The sequence below is a fragment of the Thamnophis sirtalis genome, unplaced genomic scaffold, assembly GCF_051295495.1.
Source record: "Thamnophis sirtalis isolate CommonGarterSnake01/CBP01778 unplaced genomic scaffold, rThaSir2_p1.2 scaffold_8, whole genome shotgun sequence".
Classification (NCBI taxonomy): Eukaryota; Metazoa; Chordata; class Lepidosauria; order Squamata; family Natricidae; genus Thamnophis; species Thamnophis sirtalis.
The window spans coordinates 57,617,152-57,644,728 of record NW_028261388.1 but is presented as its reverse complement, the minus strand read 5'-3'; the positions used below and the strand labels follow the sequence as shown (position 1 = coordinate 57,644,728).

Genomic DNA, 27,577 nt, shown 5'->3' with positions numbered 1-27,577 from the left:
TTCATCTCCCGGAGTTCCTCGGTAAACCAAGGAGCCCTCCTGGATCCACTGCCTCGGATCGGCCGTAAAGGCGCAATCCGGTTGAGAGCCTCTGATGCTGCTGAATTCCAAGCAGCAACCAGGGTCTCCGCCAGACTGCGGGCGAGGGTATCAGGAACAACACCAAGCGCCGTCTGAAAGCCCAAAGGGTCCATAAGGCGCCTGGGGTGGAACCACCTAATCGGTTCCTCCTCCCTACAGTGGGGGTTTGGCCTCCGAAAGTCAAGCCTCAGTAGGTAGTGGTCCGACCATGACAGGGGGAAGATCTCACTACCCCTCAAACCAAGATCACAACTCCACTGCTCCGAAAGGAATACGAGGTCGAGTGTGTGACCTGCTGAGTGAGTCGGGCTCCGGATTACTTGGGCCAAGCCCATGGCTGTCATGGAAGCCATGAACTCCTGCGCTCCATCAGAGTGCTCGCCGAGCGAAGGCAAATTGAAGTCCCCCAGAACCATAAGCCTGGGGAATTCAATTGCCAGCTCGGCTACTGGCTCGAGGAGCGAGGGGAGGGCTGTTGCAACGCTGTTGGGAGGCAGGTACGTTAACAACAAGCCCACTTGACCCGCGATGTCCAACTTCACCAGCAAGGACTCACACCCGACAAGCTCCGGAGCAGGGATCCTACGAGGAGCTAGAGACTCTTGGATAACAATAGCCACACCCCCACCCCTTCCCTGAGGTCGCGACTGATGAAGCACCTGAAAACCCTCTGGGCACATCTCAGTGAGGGGGACTCCTCCCTCCGGGCCCAGCCAGGTTTCAGTAATACATGCCAGGTCTGCCCCCTCGTCTAAAATTAAGTCCCGGACGAGGGGAGCCTTGTGAACTACAGACCTGGCATTTAGCGACAGCAGCCTGAGACCAGGGTCCTGATTACTCACGCCATCTGGCCTTGCAGTGGGACTAATAGGGCAGGAAGGAGGGATCTCTGTGACGTAGTGAACCCTCCTTCCCCGGTAATGGCTAGCCCTAAAATCCCCGCCATATCTGCCCCTCCCTGTTAAGACCGTAATGTTCCGGCCCACTCCTGTGTCCATGGTCCCTCCACCCACCCCCATAGCCCCTGCATTCCCCGGCAGGCCCTTCGAATCAGTCATCCTGAGATTGGGAATGGCCCAGATCCCCCCAACACTTCTGCAGAGCACTCAGTGTGGGGGAACCCGGTTCCAATCCCAATCATCACATACACACCCAAGCGCTCGCTCACTCAAACCCCCACAAGAAATTTAAAAAGTTACAACAATATAATATGAACAAAGGGATTACATTAAGTTAAAAAGGTGGGATCATTCACTCACAGTCACACACATTCACACTACATACAAGAGAAATTGCGCAGATGTTAAAAAGATGTTAAAGCTAGGCAAGTAGATCCTTACGTAGAAACGTAAGTACATGGAACGAGGCACAATATGTCGGTCAAGGCTGGCGAGGTATAAGGGAGATAGAATAACCTCTTTCTCTGGTAGTCTAATATAAGAGGAGCAACAGTCCAGGTGGCTAAAATAAAGTTCCTGAGATGGTAATGGTTGGTGATGGTCGTAATAGTGGTCATAGTCCGGGAACGAAGATATAAAACTAGGAGTCCAACAGGCCAGGTCCATAAAAATGAACTGGGGGAGCCAGCTAACATAGGTAATAAAGGTGGAATACCGCAAATACCTCCAAGTGACCACAGTCCACAGCGTCATAGTAAAGAGGCTTAGATGGAATAAACAGGCACTCTCCCCGTTGGTAGTCCAGGGGTCGCAATAGGAGGTAATAAAGCTGTCAATGCTGGTAGTCCACAAGCCGTGAAAGATGGTAATACTGGCAGCAGTTGGAGCCAAGATAACCAATCCAAAAGTCCTAGAAATACGCTTGAGGGCAGTCAAATGGTTAAAGCCCAAGATGATAAGGGACCAATATTGATAGAGGGGACAGCATTGGTGGAAGTGTTGATGGAGAAGGCAGTGTTGGTAGAGGGAATAGCGTTGTGGGGGGGGGGCTATAATGATGGAAAGAGCCACGATGGAAAAAGCCACGTTGATGTAGGGGGCAGCATTGATAGCAAAAGCAGCGTTGGTGGAAGGAGCAGCGTTGTTTAAGGAGGCAGCATCGTTGGAAGAACTGAGCCAAATATGAGGGGGGGTGGAAATCCAGAGAAGGCTACGGCCACGGTAGGCTCAGCCAGCCGCCCGATTCGCCTGCTCTGGGTAGGAGTCCTGTTTGATCTCCTCCTTTCTAAAGGCTGGCAAGGCTGGCAGTAATTGGCCAGCACAGTCCATACCACCTTAAGAGGTACCACCTTAAGAGGCTCACCAAGGCTGTAACAGCTGGAAGGGGAGGATTGAAAAACCCCGCAGATGCTCAAACCACCGCAAAATGTTTTCAAACGTCTCTGTTTTCCTTAAGGGGCCGCCATTCTCACCGCTAAAGACGCCGGGACGTGCTGGAGTTTTTGATGTCCAAGGCTGGTCAAGGACGCCGGTTCCCCTCAGGTTTTGGTCCACACAGACCCCCTGAATGTCGCTCATCCCGGAGGCCTCAGAAAGAGCGGAACAAAGCCAGTTCCTGGAATTCCCCAGTGCTTTTTCGCCAGCTCGTATTGGAGCGAAAAAGCTTAGTCGCCATTCTGTTCTCTCGCACATGCGCAGAGCTCCCCTGATGTATACTAACTGTACTTCTGCACATAAATCCCCTAGCTTTTCCTCTGTGGAGGCTCCTATAAAGTCTTTCCAATTAAAGTACTGGCTAAAATTAATCTTTAGAGAAGAATCTCAAATTCACTTATGGTTTAGTCCTAGCTAAAAAACTTTCTTCTGCTACAAGAAATGTATGGCCTCAGATTTGAATTATTATGACTTCTAACATAATTCCTGATGATGCTGTGATTTGAGAGCTACTTTAGAAATAAAGCTGCAATTTCCCAACATGGTTTTTCATATAGTAGGACTCCTCACAATTCTAACACTTAGCCACTTTGGTAATCCTTTAACTACTCTATTATACTAATTAAAAGACTACTTCAGCTATTTTACTAATATTTTCTCCATCTTGCATAAGAAAGCATTCTCTTGGGCTAAACTTAGTGTTCTGTCATCCACGGTTCTACACTGTGTGCACAATAATTAGGAAAATTGTATTTTGGAGGATTAATTTTATTATTGAACAACTACAGCACTCTCGGTGAATCCAAACTGTTAATAAACCTCAAACCTGAATATTTAAGAAGGTAAAAGTGAAATTTTGGTTTTGAGAATGGGCTTTGATCTTACCTGATATGCCCATTCTCTGGGAGGTGGAGATAGCATCCAAGAATGGATTAACTCTGTCTGTCATCTAATTGGACTGCGTCTGCAAACTGTAACAACATGCCTCCTCTGCTTGTTCATCCCAGTTTTTTGACGAAGATGTCATGGCAGACTGACCTGTGGTGAGGAAGAAGTGTGTCCTCTTGGACCCAGGACTGGACACTGATCAGGGTGGGGCTGGATGCTATCTCCATTTCCCAGAAAATGGGCGTTCAGGTAAGACCAACACCCATTCTCCATAGTGGTGGAAATAGCAATATATATACTTTATTTACGATCACAGACCAAAACACGAGTATTACAAAAGAGACATAAGAGAATTGATCATAGCATCATAGCAATCAGTCACCAAAAGCTTAACTAAGGGAAGGTACAGTGTTCTCTTCTAAAGGTTACAGCTCTTAAGAAAAATTTGGAAACCTGAGAAGTGATGTATGGGGAGCCAACTCCAAGGCAATATACAAATAAATTATAGCCATTAAGTCTAGAAGGGATGATTTCAAGAAGAGACAGTAACTTAGATCTGTCTGTGTTATACAAGGAGCAAAATAGAAGGACGTGCTCCACGCTGGGCAACAGGGTGACCCTATCTTCCTTGGAGCATTGGATTAGGGCTTGTATAGCTAAAACCTATGAGTTACAGGCCTTGCCAGCTCCAAAACACATTACCACGCCTTGTTGGTTATATATATATATATATATATATATATATATATATATATATATGTATATGTATATGTATATGTATATGTATATGTATATGTATATGTATAGGTATAGGTATAGGTATAGGTATAGGTATAGGTATAGGTATAGGTATAGGTATAGGTATAGGTATAGGTATAGGTATAGGTATAGGTATATGATGTATATGTATATGTATATGATGTATATGTATATGTATATGATGTATATGTATATAGCAATAGCAATAGCAGTAGACTTATATACCGCTTCATAGGGCTTTCAGCCCTCTCTAAGCGGTTTACAGAGAGTCAGAATATTGCCCCCAACAATCTGGGTCCTCATTTTACCCACCTCGGAAGGATGGAAGGCTGAGTCAACCCTGAGCCGGTGAGATTTGAACCGCTGAACTGCTGATCTAGCAGTAGCCTGCAGTGCTGCATTTAACCACTGCGCCACCTCGGCTCCTATGTATATGTATATAGTACATATATATGTATATAGTACACACACACACACACACACACACACACATATAGTATCAGAACTGGCAGCCTTGTTGGTTAGACAAGACCTCTGTATGTTCCGCTCTGACAGAGTGGTGTTGTGACTGGACCCATACTTCATACAGAAGATAAACACCTGGTTCCACAGGGTCCAGGAGCTGGTGCTGCCAAACTTTTGCCCTGAACAGGTCCATCGTCTGGAACAAAAGTGGCATATTCTGGACATGCAGAGGGTTCTCTGTATATATGCAAAAGTATGGGTCCAGTCACAACACCACTCTGTCAGAGTGGAACATACAGAGTTCTTGTCTAACCAACAAGGCTGCCAGTTCCGATACTCACCTGGTCAATCTGATGGCCACTAGGAAAGCCACCTTAAAGATAAGGTAGCGAAGGCAGGTAGTACTCAAAGGCCCCCCGGTGAGGGAGTTCAATACTTTGGATAAGTCCCAAGTGGGGTATCGATGCACAACCGGGGGTTCAGGTTATTGTTCGCCTTAAGAATCGTCAGACCAAGGGAAGTTGGGCTAGTGAATCCAAGGACCCACACGCCAAAATTGAAGACAGGGCTGATACCTGCCTCCTGAGGGTACTGGGGGATAACCTTCTATTCAGTCCTTCCTGGAGGAAATCCAGGACTCGAGGTATGGAAATCTCTGTAAGGATGAGACCCTTCTTAAGAGCACCAACTGCAAAATACCCTCCAGGTAGCATCGTATATTTGGTTGGGTGAAGACCGTCTAGAAGCCAGGATCATCTTGATGACCCTGGAAAGAAGATTGTCCCCACTCAGGACCCTCCGCTCAAGCGCCAGGTGGTCAACTGGAGCCACTGAAGGTCTGGATGTACTAGAAACCCCTGGTTGAAGGAGATCCTAGTCAGAGGGATCCTTCAGGGTCAAGTCACCAATAGGTTCACCAGGTCTGCGAACCATGGTGTTCTTGGCCAGTGGGGCACCAGGAGTAAGAGCTCTGCTTCCTCCTCCAGCATCTTCCTGATGACCCTCAGAATGAGTGGAAGAGGAGGCATACAGTAGTCTTGCAAGTAACGGACTGCAAAGCACATCTGCTCCCTTTGCCCCTGGTGTCGAATATCTGGCGTAGTATCTGGGCAGCTGGCTGTTATCTGAGGTGGCAAATACATCGACTGCTGGAAGGCTGAACCATTCTGTCAATTCCTGGAACAGGTTTGGGTGCAGGCACCATTCCATGTGGTCAACTGAAGCTTGACTGAACCAGTCCGTCTGCACATTTGCCACCCCCGAAATATACTCTACCCTTATAGGCGGAAGGTGTCTCTCTGCCCAGAGGCCCAGCTGTTCAATCTCCTGCATGAGGGACCTGGAATGGGTACCCCCTGGTGGTTGATGTGGGCCTTTGCGGCCGTGTTGTCTGTCAGGACCAGAATGTGCTTGTTCGCCACCCTGTCCTTGAATGGTATAAGAGCCAGGTGGATTGCCAGGAGTTCAAGCCAATTTATGTTGTGGCTCAGGTCCACCTGAGACCACTGTCCCTGGGCCATCAGTAATTGCAGGTGTGCCCCCCAGCTGAAGAGGCTGGTGTCTGTTATTAATATCAGGCAGTCCAGTTCTCTGAACTGGCAACCCCTGGTGATGGCCCGGGATGTCCACCACCTCAGGGATCGGATTACCTCTGGTAAGACCTGTACCATGTCCGACAAGCAGCTCTTGCCGGTCCTTTGATATGGTAGGAGGAACCATTGAAAACACCTGCTGTGCAGCCCAGGCTACAGGATGATGGAAAAGCAGGACACCATCTTCCCCAGGAGTTGGGAGAGCTGGAGCAGTGTAACTGCACCTTCTCTCCTTACAGGATATGGCAGTCCTGGGAGATGTGGACCATGCACTCCGTGGTGTCTATGACTGCCCCCAGATAGAGCAGTTGGTTCATCAGGATCAGGTGACTCTTGGCCAGGTTTATGGAGAAACCATGGTTCCGGAGAACCCAAAGCATGAGTTGCAGGTCTTTCTTCGCCTGAGTTTCCGATCTGGATTGAATTAGAATATCGTGAAGTTGCCCCGCCAATGCTGTTAGCAGCTTGGTGAACACTCTGGCAGCAGACGACAGCCCTAAGGGCAATGCCCTGTATTGGTAGTGTTTCCCCGCATGGTAGAAATGGAGAAACTGTCTGTGGGCAGGAAGGGTGGGCACATGTAGATATGCCTCTGTGAGGTCCACGGATGCGAGGAAGTCGCCCATTCTGATGCTCTCCAAAATGGTCTGGAGCAAGTGCATCTTGAACCATCAGTAGGCAATGTGATGGTTCAGAGTTCTAGAATTGCCCTCCAACCCCCTGAAGCCTTTGGAACGATGAGCAGGAAGGAGTAAAAACTGTGACCCTGCTGCTCCTCTGGAACTGTCTGGATTGCCTGAATATCCAGTAGGTGTTATATTGCCGATTCCATGAGGAACAGCTTCGCCCAGTCCTGTGATACTGGACACCTGATGAAAAACCTCAGGAGGGGGATGGAGAGGAGCTCTAGGGAGAGGTTGAAGTTTATTGTCTCCCTGACCCAGGCGTCCGTGGCAACCTCCTCCCATTGGTTGGCAAAGGTCAGGCGACCCCCAATGGGAAAGTTTGTTAGGCAGTCACTTCTGACACTGAAAGTAGCGACCTCCCCCACTCTTGGAGGACTTCTTTGAGGGAAAACGCTGTCCACTCCTACCTGTCTTGTCCTGCTGTTGTCCCTGTCTGGGCTGGAATTGCCTCTGTGGCCCAGGAAGGCTAAATCTACTGTTTGACCCTCGAAAGGGTAAGTGGCGATGAGGTGGGTGCGTCTCTGCTCTCCGGGAAAGGGACGGCATGACGGTTTTCAAGTGCTGCATCAGCTGCGACCCCAGGGAAGGGGTGGGGGGTGGCTATTGTTATCCGAGAGTCTCTAGCTCCTCGTAGGATCCCTGCTCCAGAGCTTGTCGGGTGTGAGTCCTTGCTGGTGAAGTTGGACCTCAAGGGTCAAGTGGGCTTGCTGATAATGTACCTGCCTCCCAACAGCATTGCAACAGCCCTCCCCTCGCTCCTCAAGTCAGTAGCCGAGCTGGCAATTGAGTTCCCCAGGCTTATGGTGCTGGGGGACTTCAATTTGCCTTCGCTCGGCGAGCACTCTGATGGAGCGCAGGAGTTCATGGCTTCCATGACAGCCATGGGCTTGGCCCAAGTAATCCGGGGGCTGGCCCACTCGGCGGGTCACACGCTCAAACTCGTATTACTCTCGGAGCAGTGGAGTTGTGATGTTGGTTTGAGGGGTAGTATGATCTTACCCCTGTCATGGTCGGATCACTACCTATTGAGGTTTGACTTTCGGAGGCCAAACCCCCACTGTAGGGAGGAGGAACCGATTAGGTGGTTCCACCCCAGGCGCCTTATGGACCCTTTGGGCTTTCAGACGGCGCTTGGCGTTGTTCCTGATACCCTCGCCCACAGTCCGGCGGAGACCCTGGTTGCTGCTTGGAACTCAGCAGCGTCAGAGGCTCTCAACCGGATTGCACCTTTACGGCCGATCCGAGGCAGTGGATCCAGGAGGGCTCCTTGGTTTACCGAGGAACTCCGGGAGATGAAGCGCCAAAAGAGATGCCTAGAGCACCGCTGGAGATCCAGTAAGTCCGAGTCAGACCGAGCACTATTAAAATCCTGCATCAGAGTTTACCTTCGGGCAATTAGGATGTCAAAAAGAACTCATATTGCCACTCTGATAGCTTCCACTGAGTCGCGTCCAACCGCCTTGTTTAGGATAACCTGTTCCCTCCTGAATAGGAGGGATACAAGTGATCCTTTGCGAGGTAGAGCTGAGGAATACGTCCAATTCCTCGCGGATAAAGTTGCTCGGCTTTGGGCGGACCTGGACTCCAATTGCGCAGAGCCAGCCGAGGCACCATGGGAGAATCTGGAGCGACATCTCTGGATTGATTTTCAACTTGTTACCCCTGAGGAAGTGGACAAGGCCATGGGAGCTGTGAGTGCCTTCACATGTGTGCTGGACCCATGCCCCTCCTGGCTGATTGCTAACAGCAGGGAGGTGACATGGGGCTGGATCCAGGCGGTAGTTATCGCCTCGCTTTGGGAGGGGTTCTTTCCCCCCGCTTTAAAGGCAGCGGTGGTGAGACCCCATCTGAAGAAGCCATCTTTGGATCCAGCCGTCTTAAATAACTATCGTCCAGTCTCCAACCTCCCCTTTGTGGGGAAGGTTGTTGAGAAAGTGATGGCCTCTCAGCTCCGGCGGTCCTTGGATGAAACCGATTATCTAGATACCTTTCAGTCGGGATTCAGGCCTGGCTACAGCACGGAAACTGCTTTGGTCGCACTGACTAATGATCTCTGGAGAGCCAGGGACGGGGGTCATGCCTCCATCTCTCAGGCTGGGGGGTCAAACAGTACGCCCCTCAGACAGGGTTCGCAATTTGGGAGTCCTCCTGGATCCACAGCTGACCTTTGAACACCATTTGTCGGCTGTGACCAGGGGGGCATTGCCCAGGTTCGCCTGGTGCACCAATTGCGTCCCTACCTGAACCAGGAGGCCCCCGCAACAGTCACTCGTGCCCTTGTGACCTCAAGACTGGACTACTGCAACGTGCTCTACATGGGGCAGCCCTTGAAGAGCATTCAGAGACTTCAGCTTGTCCAGAATGCAGCCGCGCGAGCGATCGTGGGTGCACCCCGGTACACCCACGTTACACCTATCCTCCGCAAGCTGCACTGGCTGCCCATTGGTCTTCGGATACGCTTCAAGGTGCTAGTTGTCACTTATAAAGCCCTCCATGGTATTGGACCTGGGTACTTGAGAGAGCGCCTGCTGCCAATTACCTCCAACAGACTGATTAGATCCCACAGATTAGGCCTCCTCCGAATTCCATCCACCTGCCAATGCCGATTGGCTACCACCCGGAGGAGGGCTTTCTCTGTGGCTGCTCCGGCCCTCTGGAACGAGCTCCCCATGGAGATTCGGACCCTCACCACCCTCCAGGCTTTCCGCAAAGCCTTAAAAACCTGGCTGTTCCAACAGGCCTGGGGCTGATGAGTTCCTGTCCCCGCTTGAATGGTGTGGCTGTTGATTGTTTTTAAAATTGTGGTGTTGTATTGTTCGTTGTCTTTCTTTTTTTTCCCTGTTTGTAAACCGCCCCCCCCCCCGACTTGGTTTGTGAGCCGCCCTGAGTCCCTCTGGGAATAGGGCGGCATAGAAATACAATAAAATCGAAAATCGAAATCGAAATGATCTTGTGCTTGTCCCTGGACTCAACCAGGATTGGTTCCAGGGAGTCCCCAAGCAATTGTTCCCCTGTGAAGGAGGCAGAGGCCAGTCTCCACTTGTGTCTGACATCCGTTTGCCACTGGTGGAGCCATAGAAGACATCTGGTGCTACAGACAAGGCAATGGACTTGGATGCGAAGAGCGCTACGTCCAGCATGGCCTCCGCTGAGAATTCTATTGCAGCCTTCAATTTGTTGATACCTTGATGTGACCTAGTGTCACCTGGAGGGATCCTATCCTATAGGTCCTTCAATCAGAGCAATGAAGCTCTATTGAAGGAGGCCGCCGTAGAAGCTTTGACAGTCCAAGTGACAGCCTTGTAGCTTTTACTAAGGTTTGCTTATTTCACTTGTCCTCCATCCGGAGGGTTTCCCCTGGAGAACCAGCCATGACTGGTGATGTTGACAACACAGCCATGAGGACATCCACTATGGGGACCTCTAGGGCCTTAGATAGATCTGGGCCCATGTTATAGAAACATCTGTCCTGATTGTTGGGATAGGTTCCTCACCCAGGGGAGGTCCACTGCCTGTGCACTACAGGAAGAGCCTGGGGGACAGAACCACCTCTCTCTCCACTGCTGGTTCTGAGAATAGAGAATCTGCCAGGTCTCCTGATCCAGGTGCTGCCTCCTGAGCTGTTTTACTGGCCCCCATATTGTCTGCCTTCTTTGCCTTTAACAGCAAGGATCTAAATAAGGATGGTTGGAAAAGACCCACAAAGGCAGGTTGATTGGCAATTAGGCCCTCATCATCTGACTGCTCCAGGTCCGTGTGCTTCTTCCCCCGACAAAGAAGCCTGACTGGGGGAGGCAGGAGGGTAGTGCTCTAGGGGAGGCATAAACCCCTCAGGCTCTTGCAGTTCCATGCAGGCGCAGGGCCTAGGTTGGTCTGACTCCACTAAAGCTGCTCTCTGTTGTAATCCTGCAGTTATCCCGTCTGATGGCTTCTGAGATAATGGCTCTCATGTTAGGAGGCAGTGGAGCCTCTGCTTGTTCCTGAGAGTGGAGGTCGGCAGCAGTGAGAGTGAAGGTTGCTGCTGCAGATGAAAATCTTTGTCTCCCTGGCTGTTCCCTGGCAGTTATCGGAGATCCATGCTCTGGCGGGGAGCTGAAGAAACTACCACCAAGAAACTTGCCATGCTGATTGGAGGCAGAAGGCGAAGGCTGTTCCTCTGCAGTGTCTGGTGACCATGCAGCTGGCTACGGGCTAGCACAGGGGTGAGTCAGTGCCAGTGGCTGTAAAGGGAAAGAGTGGGGGCTGACCTGCCCCGTAGGCCCCTGATCTTTGGCTCTCCTCTGGGCCTTCGCAATTTCGCAATCCAGGGCCCTCTGACAGTGGCTCTCATCCTGCTCTGTGGCTTTAGAGGCCTTCTTGGTAGGTTCCCTTGTGTGGGGCTCAGAGACTTTTCTCTTCCTTGCAGGCTTCGACCCCAAGGGTCCCACAGCCTCTTCTTTGCATTGGGAGATTTCCTGGGTTTCAACCTCAAGGGCCAAATCACCCTGAGTGGCGGCCACCATTTTGAGTGTGCCATGTGGCGAACTCACCCGACACGAGCCTCGCCACTTTGCACTCCATTAAGCGGTATGCCCAGGATGTGGGCAGTGGCTCTGCATCCTCCTCCTTGAGTGAGACTAAGGGCTCCAATTTTGGGGGGGGGGCGCCACACTGCACGAGTCCTCCCACCTGCTGCTCATCTCATTCAAATTTGGTGCACAATATGGCCACACCCCGAGCCCCAGGGTCAGTGCCGGGGAGACAAGCTCATGAGTGCTGCCCTGATCAATTGTGTGGACTACCTGAGCCGATTTGAGATCCAATGCCTTTGTAGTCCTGGGTCAGCATTCTGGAGCTCTGCTTGTGGGCGCTGCCCTATCCAGCTATCGCCAGGCAGCTGAATTGCCACCACATGGCCCTCAGCAGTGTCAGGCTGAAAGCCCTTTGTGCTGGAATGAAAGGCTGCTTTACCTTGTTCTAACGGGAGCCAGCCTATTAAATTGAATCATTTCTATTCTTCTTTTCTCTGTTATTTGATGGAGAAGTGTCCAGGAATGGAGGAGAATATTACAACATGTCGGTCCTAGCTAGACTGAGTCTAAAAGCTGGGAGGAGCAAGCAGAGGAGGCATGCCGTCACAGTTTTCAGACTCAGTCCAATTAGATGACAGACGGAGGTAACCCATTCCTGGATGCTATCTCCAACACTATGGAGAATATCTATGTGTGCACAATATTTGGGCAACTAGTATGCAGAATTCTTATGAAAAATGAAAATTTACCCATCTCACTCATTTATAACAGCTCAAAATTTTTAACATTTCAAAAAAAAAAAATGGTTACCAATATAACCACCCTTCTTTTCAATAACAGCCATAAGCCTTCCATTCATGGACTGTCAGTTTCTTGAGCTGTTGATGATCAAATTTTGTGCAGCAGTAACCACAGTGTCTCAGACACTGTTGAGAGAGGTGTGCTGTTTTCCTTCACCATAAATTTCCCATTAAAGAAGGGCCCACAATTTCTCAATAGGATTTAGGTCAGGTGAAGAAGAGGGGCATATCGTTATTCTTTCATCTTTAAGGCCTTTAGTGGCTAGCCATGCAGTGGAGTACTTCGATGTATATTAGCGACTGAGCAGTGTCCTGCATAAAAATCATGGCCTTCTTGAAAGATGCAGACTTTTTCCTATACCACTGCCTGAAGAAAGTGTCTTCTAAAAACTGCCAAATTGGGTTTGGGACTTGATTTTGAGTTCAACTTCAACCCGAAAAGGTCCAACTAGCTTATCTTTCATAATACCAGTCCATACCAGTACTCTATCTCCACTTTGCTGGCGTCTTGAGTCAACATGGAGCTCTGTTACTGACCCAGCCACGGGCCTATCCATTTGGTCTGTCAAGAGTCACTCTCATCTCATCAGTCCATAAAACCTTTAAAAAATCTGTGTTCAGATATTTCTTGGTTGAGTCTTGCCATTTCAACTTATTTGTCTTGTTCAGTGGTGGTTGGATTTCAGCCTTCCTTACCTTGGCCATGTTTCTGAACATTGAACACCTTGTATTCTGTGCATTCTAGGTAGGTTGCAATTCTGGAATATGACAGCACTGGGTGATAGTGCTGGTAGCTTCACATTTGATACTTCTCAAATCTTTGGAGGTTAATATGCATCGTTTTTTCTCAACACATTTATTTTGCGACCCTGTTGACTTTTTGCAACAAAATGTTGGATGGGCCTCTGATCATGCCCCAATATCTTAGCAATTTCAAGAGTGCTACATTCCTCTGGAAGACTTTTTAGAATTTTTGGCTTTTCAGAGTCAGTTAAATCTCTTTTTTGGCACATTTTGCCTGAGGAAAAGAAGCTGCCTAATAACTATGCACTCCTTGATCTTCTTAGGCCACACCCTCCTTCATTACACAAATACACACCACTTGATCTGCTTATATCCACCGAACATTCAATGCATAAAAATGATATGGTCAAAATATTCATTTGCCTAATAATTGTGCACACAGTTGAGAGGGGAGGTTTCTAAATAGTAACAAGCCAACAGTTATTTCATGCATCACAGCCCTCTGGTGTTCTGAATGAATAATACACAATTTGGGTATTGTAACCCAAATTGGTTTGCCTTGAAGAGTTGACTATGCTCCGCTGCACTTTTGCAAGTAGTATGCTCAAAATAATAGGCAGTGCAGATATATAGCTTTAATACTTGCACTGATTAATTGAAGTCTAAATAGTCCAAGTTCAATAATGAAGCATCTTTTTCATTCAAGCTGTTTCTACATTGTGTATTTTCTTCTGAAGCAGCTGTGTTAACAGCACATTTTCTAAACAATATTCTCGTTTGTTTCAACATTGCTAACATATTGAAGTGCAACGTACACACATGACTCATCTGAATAATAAAAATATTAAGCAGAGATATTACAAGGCTGTAGCCAAAATGAAAATAACATGAATATGCAAAAAAATCCCTGGGGAGAAACAACATTAGAACATAAACAATGCAAAAGGCAGAATTGCTTGCAGATTGCCATTTCATCCAAGCTGAATAGGTTTAATAATTTTTCTCAGTATTAAAAGGGATTTTAATTAAAGGAATGACATGAACAGTAATTCCATTCCCACTTAAGGAAAAAAGGGTTTTGTATATTTTGCTACTATTTCATAAACTGGCTGTGACTATCTCTCAGATTTGGAAAGAAATTTGCATCACTTGAAATCTTTTCTAGACAAATAGCAGATTCTTCATCTTCCCCATCAATCTCTGATTTAAAAGACTGAACTGAATCCTGCAAATATACAAGACTCCCACAAATCTGGGACTGAAGGAGATATAAATGGTAGCACCACCATTTTGTCTTAAATATTGACTGCCTTGCTAGTTTCTATAAAAGGTAAATATAAGTTTCTGAATATCATGGGACCAGCTTTTATGTGTATGTTTGGAAACCCTTCTCAAACAATTAATATATAACTAAGTGTAGACTGTTGCTTTCCCTTATTATTTCTTTTTCTCCCCTTTTCCACATAATCATCTATTTTTGTTTAAAAGGTGAACATTTGGATATATATTTTAGCAAGAAAATGAAGTTCTTTGCTAAAATCTCTTCGAGGTAAACAGATATTTCCATTCCTGCTATGTTTACAATTTTAAGACTTTTTTTTCTTAGAGTGGTGCTGATGACTCCTCTTTGACAAGAAGGCTTAGAAGTATCCTGCTGAATAGATTAAGACAAGGTAGGATTCTCATAACTGGAGGACAGGAACAAGTACCCTAGGAAACCTCTGGCTTGCTAAAATAGTCAGTCATTACTCTTTTCAAAGTCCATCTCTCATTGAAATTACTTCCAAATAATGATTACTAGTTTACAATGGAATTACTTCAGCATCACATCTCAGACATGTTGCCTGAGGCATTTATATTAAGATCACTGAAAAGTTAAGTGGTTCTTGGCCCTTTTTTGTGTTTTAAAAAATCTTCTCCAATCAAATAGTTTAGCCCTTTGTCCTGATCCCAATAGCAACAGAGAGAAGAAGAAGTGGTTGATGGACAAGTAGAAAGAAAAGAGATGGTCTTGAAATAGCCACTGGTACATTATCAGAAAAGGAATGTGATTCTCAGAAGAAGAAAAAACATTCTTTAACTCTTATTCATACTAATTATTACATTGGAACTTACGCAGCCAGTAAAGCACGTAGAAGATCATCTGCTAATGGTAGCCTGAAGGATTTGCAAACAGTCCTGCACTTGTCACTGGCCAGCAGTCCGCATCTGCGCAAACAAAAGTAATAACTTTCTATTTATTTTAAAATTGGAATTAAAAACAATCATGATGGATGATTTAAAAGAATGTTTAGAATTGTGCTAGAAAGGAATGTTAAAAAGATGGAAAATGAAAAGGAAAACTGGTTCAAATGTGCCAGCTATTTCTTTTGGTCCTGTCTTTAAAGAAGATTTTGAGCCCTAGAGAAAATAGATGTTTCTGAACATTTGCACTCTTTTCACCAAGCAGTCACTTGGCTCCCCCACCAGCAACCTCCTGCCAAAGCTTCTCCCATCGTGCCATCCACAATTCAGGCATTAATGAACATGCCTGAAGACTATCTAGACCCCTTCCAGTCAGGCTTCAGACCCGGTTACAGCACTGAAACCGCCTTGGTCGCATTGATGGATGATCTCTGGAGAGCCAGAGATGAAGGACATCCCTCCATCCTGGTCCTCCTTGACCTCTCAGCGGCTTTCGATACCATCGACCATGGTATCCTTCTGCGAAGACTGCGGGAGGTGGGAGTGGGAGGCACCGTGTTACGGTGGTTCTCCTCCTACCTCTCGGACAGGTCGCAGTCGGTGTTAGTGGGAGGGCAGAGATCGTCCCCAAGGCCCCTGAAATATGGGGTGCCGCAGGGTTCGGTCTTATCCCCCCTACTATTTAACATTTACATGAAACCACTGGGAGAGATCATCCGTAGGCACGGGATTAGATACCATCAATATGCGGACGATACTCAATTGTATCTGTCCGCCCCGTGCCAAATCAATGAAGCGGTTGACGTAATGGGCCGGGGGCTCGAAGCCGTCATGGACTGGATGAGGATTAACAAGCTTGTGCTCAACCCAGAAAAGACCGAGTGGCTGTTGTGTTTTCCTCCCAAAAATTCGGCCATTAATCCAACACTCAGGCTGGGGGGTCAAATTTTACACCCCTCAGAGAGGGTTCGCAACCTGGGAGTCCTCCTGGATTCACAGCTGTCATTCGACCATCATATAGCGGCTGTGACCAGGGGGGCATTCGCCCAGGTATGCCTGGTGCGCCAGTTGCGACCCTACCTGAACCGGGAGGCCCTCACAACAGTCACTCGGGCCCTCGTGATTTCTAGGCTGGAATACTGCAATGTGCTCTACATGGGGCTGCCCTTGAAGAGCATCCGGCGACTTCAGCTAGTACAGAACACAGCCGCGCGAGTGATTGCGGGTGCACCCCGATTCACCCGCATTACACCTATCCTCCGCGAGCTGCGCTGGCTACCTGTTGATCTCCGGATGCGCTTCAAGGTGCTATTGACCACCCATAAAGCCCTACATGGCAGTGGATCTGGATACTTGAGAGACCGCCTTCTGCCAATTACCTCCCTACGGCCTATAAGATCTCATAGGTTAGGCCTCCTCCGCATCCCATCGGCCAGCCAATGTCGGCTGGCAACCACAAGGAGGAGGGCCTTCTCAGTAGCGGCCCCGACCCTTTGGAACGAGCTCCCCGTAGAGATTCGTACCCTCTCCACCGTCCAGGCCTTCCGCACAGCCTTGAAGAACTGGCTCGCCCGTCAGGCCTGGGGATAAGGACCACTACCCCGCCCGAATGTTGTATGCATGTTGCGTATTATTTTATTATGTGTTGTTGTCGTAGTATTGTATTGTATTGTATTCCCCTCTCCCTGGTTTCTGTGAGCCGCCCTGAGTCCCCTCAGGGAAAAGGGCGGCCTACAAATAAAATCAATTCCAATTCCAATTCCAATACTTCATCACTTTTGTGATGTATTTGTGGGGGGGGGGGTACCTTCAGTTCATAGCTGAGCAGTCATCTTCCTCATCCTTCCCCCTTGCTAAAGAATTTTGCCTGTAAGACAAGGTTCTTCAACCCCCGGTCATGGACCAGCCCCAGTCGGCAGCATGACAGAAACTGGTCCAGGCAAACAAATGAAGCCCCATCCACGGGATGTAGGCAGCAGGTGAAATCATGCCCTCTCTGGTCCACAAAAAGTCCTCTCTCCACAGAACTGGTCCTGTGTGCTTAAAAGGTTGGGGGCTGCTGCTCTAAGACATTAACACCCATGTAACTGCACCAACAAATTTATATTTATCTTCTCTTTCAAATCTATAGTTTTATATTGATTGAACTATGTTGGTATATTATTTGTTAACAGTATTAAGATCCAGACCCTATTCATGCTATAGGACCGTGATGGCGAATCTATGGCACATGTGCCACAGGTGGCACGTGGAGTCATTTGTTAGGGCAAGCAAGGCTGTGCCCTGTCAGCTCCAGCATGCATGTGCGCGCTGGCCAGCTGACTTTGGCCTTCTTTTGAGACTGTTTTTCGCCCTCCGGAGCCTTCAGGAGGCTTCCCTGAAGGCTCTGGAGGACGAAAAATAGCCTTATGGGTAAATGGAAGTGACTTCTGTTTTGGCCGTAAGGCCATTTGCTGCCCTCCGGAGTCTTCAGGGAAGCCTCCTGAAGGTGCCAGAGGGTAAAAAACGGGCCTACAAGCAAACCGGAAGTCTGTTCCTAAACTTCCGGTTTGCGCATAAGGTCCGTTTTTCGCACTCTAGAGGCTTCAGGGAAGCTCCTAGAAAGCCTCTGGAGCTTGGGGAGGGTGAAAAAAGTGTGCCAAAAGCAGGGGGTTGGGCGTGAGTGCATGTGCGCTGGGTCACATGTATACCATTATGGGTGTGGCATGCCCGCAAATGACACACACACCCTGCATTTGGCAAGCGAGCCAAAAAAGGTTCGCCATCACTGCTATAGGGTATTTAGAAAAACAAAAATTTTGAAGCATACTAGAAAGGTTAAGAAAGTTGTAACTACTATTCCATGCCTTTTTAGCATATTAAAGATACCTTGAATCAAATCTCAACTTTTGCTTTGGTTCAATATAAAATTTTAAAAAACCCTTCAGTTATCTAAATCAGAGTATTAATAAATCCAAATCGCTTACAGTTCATGGAGGTCTTATATTATGCATATATATGTCAAGGGCAGCCATTGACAATTGTTTTCTTTAATTACTTAGGCTGAATGATGTACAATTATGAAGGAAGGTTAATTATCCCATTGTAATTGTCCTTCTGAGAGTTTCCCTATTAGTTCTTTGTAATGCATGATACCCGATTTAAATGGGAAGGAAGGCAGGAGTGAGAGTAATTTCTTCTCCCATGACAGGAAGGCTGACATGGAGAAAAGCTATTTCCAGTGTCAATCCTCTGAGATACAGAGTAGAAGGCTTAAACTTTCCACCACATACATTGACTTGAAATGAGGGGAAAGACAGCTCCTATTTTATTAGATTGTGGTTAATAAGAATTAAAAAATGCAGATTTGATATTAGAAGAAGGTCTTACTTTTCCCGATCACTGTATGCCAAGGCTGCCAACAACTGGCCAAAATTTTCAAAATTATTTTTCTTGAGATTTTCCTGGGACACTGCCAGAAGATAAGTGGCATCCATTTCATTCTCCTCTCTTACGCTGTAATATCGTCCAATAGTCATAATTTCATGTTCTGATAATTTTCCATCTGAGATATTCAATAACACATTTCTAAAAAAGAAAAGTAAATTAAAACATTCGTCCATCCATCAGTTCACCAGTTTTTCTAGAGTAGTATATGTATAGTATGCAGAATGTTTTATGTATGTCATCAACAGTATAAAATACAGCTCTTTCTAATGCCAGCAGAATGAAAGAATATCTAATTCTATAATGGAGTGGACAATGTCTATATTATGTATATCGCAATGGCACTCAAAACATACTTTATGGCTAGTATCTTGTGTAAAAATATCATGTTTGGTTTTTCTATAAAGGAGGAAGCACTTAGCAATTATGAAGGAAGGTTCATTATGCCATTGTAATTGTGCTTCTGAGAGTTTCCCTAATAGTTCTTTGTAATGCATGATACCCGAGTTAAATGGGAAGGAAGGCTTAGCAACAGAAAAAGTATTTATTTATTTGTGGCATCCTAATTGTTCTAAGAGCTTTGTTCTTTGCTTGCAGAAATTTCATTACCTGACTAGGTAACATCATCAGTGTTAGTGTCCTTGGGGCTTGCTCCTTATATACAGTATGTACAGCATAATGCTTGCCCTGTCAGTGTTGATGGAGTTAGGCGTTCTCTATGGTAGTTTCTTGATTAGGGTATTGTTTACTGCTTAATTGCTTTTCTGGTGTTAATCCTTTTCATTTTGGTGTTGGCTGCTGAGTGAATATGCTGTGGTCTTCTTAGCTTCTTTAGCTTTTTTACTGTCTCTTATGAATGGTATGTAAAGTTGGACTGATGGCTAATTTGTTTGAACACCAAGTTTCAACAGTAACCTACATATATTCTTGTTTGTTTTTTTGTTTGTTTACTTACTATATATTTATTCATTTTAGTTCTTATAACTGGATTTTCCAAAGGCAAATTGGATTAGAATTGGTAATTTAAAAAACTGTTTTTATCTTAAAATGCCCAATGAGGGAATACACAGTATTGTTTTAAAAAATAATAACATTCATTACTAATTTGTTATTGGACTAAATTTTTCACAATGCCTTTTCATTCAGATAGGGAGCACACTGATTAATTTTCTTTCAGAAAACATTCAGACCTCAAAGCACAGAGAGCAACTATGTTTTAAAAGCTATTATAAGCAATCACTGATAGTGACATCTATATACCTAAAGGAAAGAAATTCTATTGGATAACGTTTATTTTACTGCTACCCCTCTCAACTCTATTGATTTAAATAATCATGGATTCTGAAGGTAAAAATAACATAAGCAGATTTTTGCGTTGACTTTTAACTAATCTCAGTCCAATAATTTCAGGGCTTTTAAGAAAGTATTAGTATTTTAATAGTGCTTTGAAATGTATTATCAACTGATGCAACTGCTCCTGAATTAGTGTAATACAATCTGTTTAGGCCCAACAAAAATAAATTAAAAAAATTCTGAATTTTGTATAAACTAAACTTTTTGAATAAAAAAATATGTTTACAGGCTATATTACTGAGATGAATTCCATTTTGCTTATCTAAAGTCACAGTTGAAGTATAAACCTAACTGATGGATGCTCCAAATTGCATTACCCCATCTAATGGTAATTGAATCCCTCTATCAAATTAATAATTCCTTATTTGAAACACTTCTTTAAAGTGTTTAAATGGTTGAACGGGGTAAAGTTTAATTAAACTTTACCCCGTTCAACCATAGCTACCACCAGTTTTTCAGTTTCCAATAGGTAGAGAGAGAGAGTAGTTAGGTAGGTAGATAAAGGGAGAGAGAGAGAAATACAGTAGGTAGGTAGGGAGAGAGAGAGAAAGAAAGAGAGAGAGAGAATACAGTAGGTAGGTAGGGAGAAAGAGTGTGTAGGTAGGTAGGTAGGTAGGTAGGTAGGTAGGTAGGTAGGTAGGTAGAGGGATATAGAGAGAGAAAGAGAGAGAGAGAGAGAGAAATACAGTAGGTAGATAGGGAGATAAAGTAGTTAGGTAGGTAGGTAGATAAAGTGATAGAGAGAGAGAAATAGAGAGAGATAGAGAAATACAGTAGGCAGGTAGGGAGAGAGAGAGAGTAGTTAGGTAGGTAGATAAAGGGAGAGAGAGAGATAGAAATTGTGTGTGTGTGTGTGTGTGTGTGTGTGTGTGTGTGTAGATAGGCAGATAGGTAGGTAGGTAGGTAGAGAGATAGAGAGAGAGAGAGAAATAGAAAGAGATAGAGAGAAATACAGTAGATAGGGAGGGAGGGAGTAGTTAAGTAGGTAGAGGGATAGAGAGAGAGAAATAGAAAGAGAGAGAAATACAGTAGATAGGGATGGAGTGGGAGAAAGGAGTTAGGTAGGTAGGTAGATAGGTAGAGGGATAGAGAGAAAGAGAGAGAGAGAGAGAGAGAAATACAATAGATAGGGAGGGAGAGAGAGTAGGTAGGTAGGTAGGTAGGTAGGTAGGTAGGTAGGTAGGTAGGTAGGTAGGTAGGTGGGTGGGTGGGTGGGTGGGTGGGTGGGCGGGCGGGTAGGTGGGTGGGTAGGTAGGTAGGTGGATAGAGAGAGAGAAAGAGAGAGAGAGAGAAAGAAATACAGTAGATAGGTAGGTGTTTCTGCTGGAACCGCACTTGATCAATGTAATTCTCATCAATCAGTTAAAGAGCTTTCCAAAAGGAAAAAAAAAGTTTTTGCACTCTGCAAACCTCCCAAAAAGGCCCGTTTTTCACAAAAATGGGCCCGTTCCCCCCCGCCAAAAGGCATGAATAGCCTTCGGGAGGGCTTGAAGAGTGTTCCTGGGAAAGGAGGCAAAAACGAGCAAAAAATGGCTTTTTTTTGCAAAAACGGACCCATTTTTTGGTAAAAAAAAAATTGCATGCATAGCCTTATGGAGGCTTATGGAGTGCTGCTGGGGGCTGGGGGGAGGCAAAAAATAGCCCATTTTTGCTCATTTCTGCCCTCCCCAGCCCCCAGGAGCTCTCTGAAAGCCTCCATGCACAGCCATTTTGGTGAGGGTGGGCGGGGCTTCAGTGGGCTAAAAATGCTGTATTTGGTGTATAAGACGCACCCAGATTTTAGCCTCTTTTTTGAGGAAAAAAAGTGTGCCTTATAATCTGAAAAATACAGTATATTCCTACATTAGAAGTTGTATTTCAATAGTGATAAAATGATTGCACTGTGTCTTGCTGAAAGGCATTGATTTGAAAATAAGATTGTTTTAACTCAGGACAGAATTATTTTATAAAGACTTATGCATATTTGCTCAAGAACAGTATGATTTTCCAATAATAAGGAATGCTCACAGTTACAGTAATATTCACACATGACTTTCACACTTTATTTCACTATAGCAGCATAATCAATATAGGTTCAACAAATATCTTCTGATAAGATACAGTATTTTTTGGATTATAAAATGCTCTGGACTATAAGACACACCTAGCTTTTGGGGAGGAAAACAAGAAAAAAAAACCTGCCTCTGCTTTTGTAGTTCGGCAGAAGAGGAACGCGAAAGCCAGGGTTAACAAAACAGTCCAGGTTTATTCAACATTAAAAAGAAGGCGACAGCGAAGCTAGCCGGGAACGCGCGCCAAGGTATTTACAATTATAACAACCAATCACTGGCCGAGGACTGGGCGTGACCGCTGACTTCAGTACCTCGGCCAATCAGTAAGTAACTGTGGCCAGGCTAGAACGTAATGCATACACAAATCCACTAATGAATATTTAACACCCCTTCCCCCCAGTTCTGCGCATGCTCCCGAGTGGAGCATGCGTAGTCGCAAAGATAGGCGGGGCGGTGCCGGACCCGCCCAGATCTCCTCAATTCAACAGCAGTCGTCGGCGGAGGGGGACCTGCTCGTTGTAGCTCCTCCCCAAAGGGAGTGCAGCTCCGAGGGACGCCTTCCCGGCACGACCCAGAAGGCGGGCTCAACAACGCAGGTAGGCTGGGCCGGGATGGCGCGTCCACAGATGTAGGGGAGAGCCTTGGAGGAGTGTCTCGGGAGGTAGGAGCATCAGCCGGCAACTCTTCGATGGCGGTTTGAGCCGACAGATTCGCTTCCCGGCAGGGGGCGCCCAGACAGGCCGGGCCTGGTGTGGAGACAGCCCGTTGTCGCGATTCGTCGGATTGAGCAGTGTCTGGCTGTGGATAGGCGAGGCCTGGATGTGTGAAGGCCTCACACGGCAACCCCGGTCGTACGGCGTTGTCCCGTCCAGAAAAGTCCTGGTTGCCTGTCTCCGCTGGGAGGCGCCTCCTTAACTGATCCAAGTGGCGTCTCCACTCGGATCCATCAGCCAATCCGACCCTGAAAGAACAGGGGCCAGTCAGCGCGGTCACTTTAGCTGGAACCCACCTGGGCTCCCCAGTGAAAGAGCGGGCCCACACCAGATCCCCCTGTCTAAAGGAACGGGAAGGGAGAACCCCCAGGTTGCATGGCTGGTCTCCGGAATAGAGCGGATGGAGTCTATCCAGGGAAGTCCGCAAACGCCGGCCCATCAAGAGCTCCGCGGGGCTTTTGTTGGTTGTCGGGCAGGGGGTGGAATGCTGGCTTAATAAGTAAGCCGCCACTCTCGACTGCCAGTCGCCCCTGTCCATACGGCCCAGCGCATCCTTAGCCGAACGGACCACCCGCTCCGCCCGGCCATTACTGGCCGGGTGGTACAGGGCTATGGGCGCGTGCCAGATCCCCTGCTCGGCCAAGAACTCCTGAAACGTGGTGGCTGTGAATTGCGGGCCATTATCTGAAACAAGTATGTCCGGCAACCCATGGGTTGCGAACAGTCTGCGTAAGGCCCGGACCGTACTCTCGGCCGTGGTGGAGGCCATCAGGACCAGTTCCACCCACCGAGAGTAGGCGTCCACCACAATTAAGAAATTCTGGCCATGGAAGGGACCGGCAAAATCTACATGGAGGCGTGACCACGGGCCTCTCGGAACCTCCCACTCCCGAGCAGGCCCGGCCGGAGGATTGGGCCTAGAGAGTTGACAGGTAGCACAACGGCCCACGTAGGCCACTATCTCTGAATCCAACAAAGGCCACCAGACATAGCTGCGGGCTAAGGCCTTCATCCGCGCTATGCCTGGGTGATCCTTATGGAGCAGAGGCAGAACTCGTGGCCGCAACACAGCAGGAATCACTACTCGATCCCCCCAAATGAGACACCCCCCGTGGATGGAAAGCTCCGCTTGCCGAGCTTTAAAGGGCCGGAAGCCCTCCGCCACTTTGTCTGTGGGCCACCCCCTCAAGACCCAGGAGGAGACCTGGGAGAGGATGGGATCGGCCTTCGTGTAGGCCGCGACCTCCGCTGCTGAAATGGGTAGGCCGGAGGCCGCGATGGATAGAACAGAGAGGGCAGTGTCGATCTCCGGCAGTGGGCAGCGGCTAAGGGCATCCGCATGCCCAAGCTGCTTGCCCGGATGGTATTGCAGCATATAAAAATATGCCGCAAGGAATTCCATCCAGCGTGTCATGCGTGGGGAGAGAATGGAGGGAGTCGGCTTGTCACCTGCCAAAAGCCCAAGGAGCGGCTTATGGTCAGTGACAAGAGTGAAGTGCCGCCCGTAGAGGTAATCGTGGAACCTCTTAATCCCGGACACCGCAGCCAGAGCCTCCTTGTCGATCTGGCTGTAATTGCGCTCCGCCGAGGAGAGCGTCCGGGAATAAAAGGCCACCGGGGCCTCCGAGCCATTCGGGAGGACATGGCTCAGGACCGCCCCCAGACCGTAGGGAGAGGCGTCACAAGCTAGCGTCAGAGGCATCCTATCATTATATTGAACCAGGACTGCCGATGACGTCAGCATCCCTTTGACAGCCGCGAACGCCTGCGCCTCGCGGCTCTCCCAGCACCAGGCCGCGGATCGGTCAAGAAACCGATGCAGCGGCTCGACTAGCAACGCCTTATGCGGGATGAATGGTGCGTAGAAGTTAAGTAGCCCCAGGAACGCCTGTAGCTCCACCTTAGAGGTGGGTGCAGGGGCGTTCCTGATGGCTGCAACCTTAGAAGGCGTGGGGTGGATGCCCTGGGCGTCAATCAAGAAGCCCAAGAATTCCACCCTCGGGACAGCAAACGAACATTTGCTGCGCTTCAACTTAAGACCCGCGCCCCTAAAACGCAGAAGGACCTTCCTTAGTACTTCGACGAGTTCTGAGCGGCTGGAAGCAGCGATCAGGACATCGTCGAAATACGGTACTATGCCGGGAAGCCCATGGAGCAAACGCTCCATGAGGCTCTGGAAGATCCCTGGGGCCACAGAAACGCCAAATTGAAGGCGGCGGCAACGAAAAGCCCCACGATGGGTGACGATGGTCTGCGCAGCCGCCGCATCATCATCCACCGGGAGCTGTTGGTAGGCCTGCGCCATATCCAGTTTGGCGAACGTGCAACCCTGGCCCAATGAATGGAGCAGGTGTTGCACCACGGGGACTGGATAGGGGTTTGCCTGAAGGGCCAAGTTGATCGTCGACTTGTAGTCGGCGCAGATCCTCACCGAGCCGTCCGGCTTGACGGGGAGAACGATAGGGGTCTCCCAGGGGGAGTGGTCAACGGGCTCGATGACTCCTTGCGCCAGAAGCTTATCCAGCTCGGCATCAACCTTGACCCTTAAGGCAAAAGGCACCCTGCGGGCCTTCAGCCTGATTGGAGCAACCTGGGGGTCGAGACTAAGGGATATGGGGGTGCCTTTATAACAGCCTAACTGGCCATCAAAAACGTCCGCGAAATCGGACAGGACGCTTTCTAGGGAAGAAGAGACAACCCGGTGCACCCCCCCAATTGATAGACCCAGGGCAGGGAACCAATCCAGGCCTAAAAGGGCAGGGAGAGAATCCCTAACTACCAGGATGGGCAATTTTCCCACAAAGGGGCCACAAGAGACCAAAATGGGGAAAGAGCCCAAGGTGGGGATGAAATGCCCCTGATAGTCCCTTAAGGTGGTCTCAGCAGGCAAGAGCTGGCTTTGGGAAACCCTGGGGCAGAGGCGGGAGAAAAGAGCCCAGGACAGCAAAGAGCGAGAGGAGCCAGAGTCCACCTCCATCCGGCAAAGCTGACCTTCCAGCTGGACTGAGGTAGCGATCTTCCGGGCTCCGGCGGAGGCTTGGTGAAGAAAGCAGTCAGAGGCTTGCGATTGGCAAATGGTGTGGCAGTCTTCAACCCGCCGAGCGGGCCGCGGTGGTTGGCGGCACGGCTGCGCTTGGGGTTGGACAGCGGTTTGCAGGAAAGATGGAGCAGGCAGCGAAGCTCGGCAAACTCTAGCGATGTGCCCCTGCCCATTGCAACGGCGGCACGTTGCGTTGCGGAAAGGGCAGGCTGTACGGGCATGGCGACCGCCACAACCCCGGCAAGGAGCGCCAGCTGTTAGAGGCGCAGCCGACTGCGGTTGAGGTTTGCGCTTCGGCTGCGTCCTAAGCTGCCCCACAATTTCATCAGATGGATCCTCCGGGGATGGCAGGTCATTGACTAGGCACGTTCGCGACGAGGGGCCAGCAGAGTTGTGGGTAGGCGAAGCCAATTGTAGCCGCTCGATATCGGCCGTGGACTGCTCCGAGAGCTCCGCTGCTCTGGCAGTCTCCACGGCCTGGAGTAAGGTAATGTCTTGATGGCAGAACATACGGCTTCGCAAGTTTACATCCCGCACACCACAGACAAACTGCTCCACCAAGTTTTCTTCTAAGTTGGTAAAGTCACATTGGGCAGCCGTAGTCCGCAAGGACTCTAGAAATTGGCTAATTGACTCGTTAGGTCTCTGCACCCGGCGACGGAAAGCGAAGCAGCGGGCGATCTTCGAGGGTGTCGGTGCGTAATGTCCTTTGAGCCTGGTCATTAGAGTGTCCCAGCCTAACTTGTACGCCGGCCTTGGAGCGGCCAAGGCTCGGGCGGAGGCGAACATGGAGGGTTCGCAACAAGAGAGAAAGAAACTGCATTTTTCCTCCAGTTTGTACCTGGTTCTTAGACGCAATGAGATAACACTCAAAACGCTCCATGAATCCCTCCCAGGATTCTCCCCCCGAGCCGTAGGGAGCAAACGGAGGCAAGGCAGAAGTCATCGTGGCTTAGATGCGGGAAGGACTCTTCGGAGTGGAGAAAGAGACCAGAGTTCCTTCAGAAAAAAAAATCCCACCTTCGTCGCCAGTTTTGTAGTTCGGCAGAAGAGGAACGCGAAAGCCAGGGTTAACAAAACAGTCCAGGTTTATTCAACATTAAAAAGAAGGCGACAGCGAAGCTAGCCGGGAACGCGCGCCAAGGTATTTACAATTATAACAACCAATCACTGGCCGAGGACTGGGCATGACCGCTGACTTCAGTACCTCGGCCAATCAGTAAGTAACTGTGGCCAGGCTAGAACGTAATGCATACACAAATCCACTAATGAATATTTAACATCTGCCTCCCAGCAATTCAGGAAACAGCAAACAGCCTGGTCAGCTTCAGCGCAACCTGATTTAGCACGAGCAGCTAATTGGCAGTTAGATTGTGTCCCATTTTTGGCCCGTTTTCAGGTGGCAGGGATAGGTGGCAGTGGCAACCCCCACCAACTGGAAAGGACTGAAAATGGGGTGCATGGAGGCTGAAAATGGGGGGCCTAGAGGCTGAAAACAGGCCACACAGAGGTCAAAAATGGGGGGCCTGGAGGCGGCAATAGATGGCAATGGCGATGGCAGTGATGGGCGGTGGTGATCCCCGCAGCCTGGAGCAGCTGATAGGTGGTATTCTGGGAGGCAGATCTAACCGCCAATCAGCTGCTCGTACTAAATCAGGCTGTGCTGAAGCTGACCAGGCTGTTTGCTGCAAGTAAGCAAACTGCTGGGAGGGAGGCAGAGGCCAAAGGGTGGCGGCTGGCAGGTGGGCGCAGCTTTGGCAACATTCACTGTATAAGACGCACTGACATTTCCACCCACTTGGAGGGGGAGGGGAAGAAGTATGTCTTATAGACCAAAAATATGGTAAATCTGATTCCCTTGGAATACAAATCTATACAGGTAGTCCTCGACTTACAAACATTTGTTTAGTGATCATTTGAAGATACAATGGCACTGAAAAAAGTGATATAT

The 27,577-nt window shown here is 48.3% G+C and overlaps 1 protein-coding gene across 3 annotated transcripts in view; it reads right to left on the bottom strand.

Moving 5' to 3' along the window:
- The window catches only part of EFHC2 (EF-hand domain containing 2), a 99,274-nt gene that overhangs the window by 21,406 nt on the left and 50,291 nt on the right, over nucleotides 1-27,577 (bottom strand). For all 3 annotated transcript variants that reach the window (XR_015697534.1, XR_015697533.1, XM_014054286.2), the window contains exons 12-13: nucleotides 18,413-18,610; nucleotides 14,975-15,067 (exon numbers count right to left, since the gene is read on the bottom strand). Coding sequence is in view for 1 of the 3 variants with exons in the window: in XM_014054286.2 (XP_013909761.2) it covers nucleotides 14,975-15,067; nucleotides 18,413-18,610 (291 nt within the window). In the remaining 2 variants the exon portion in view is untranslated. The remainder of the gene's footprint in view (nucleotides 1-14,974; nucleotides 15,068-18,412; nucleotides 18,611-27,577) is intronic.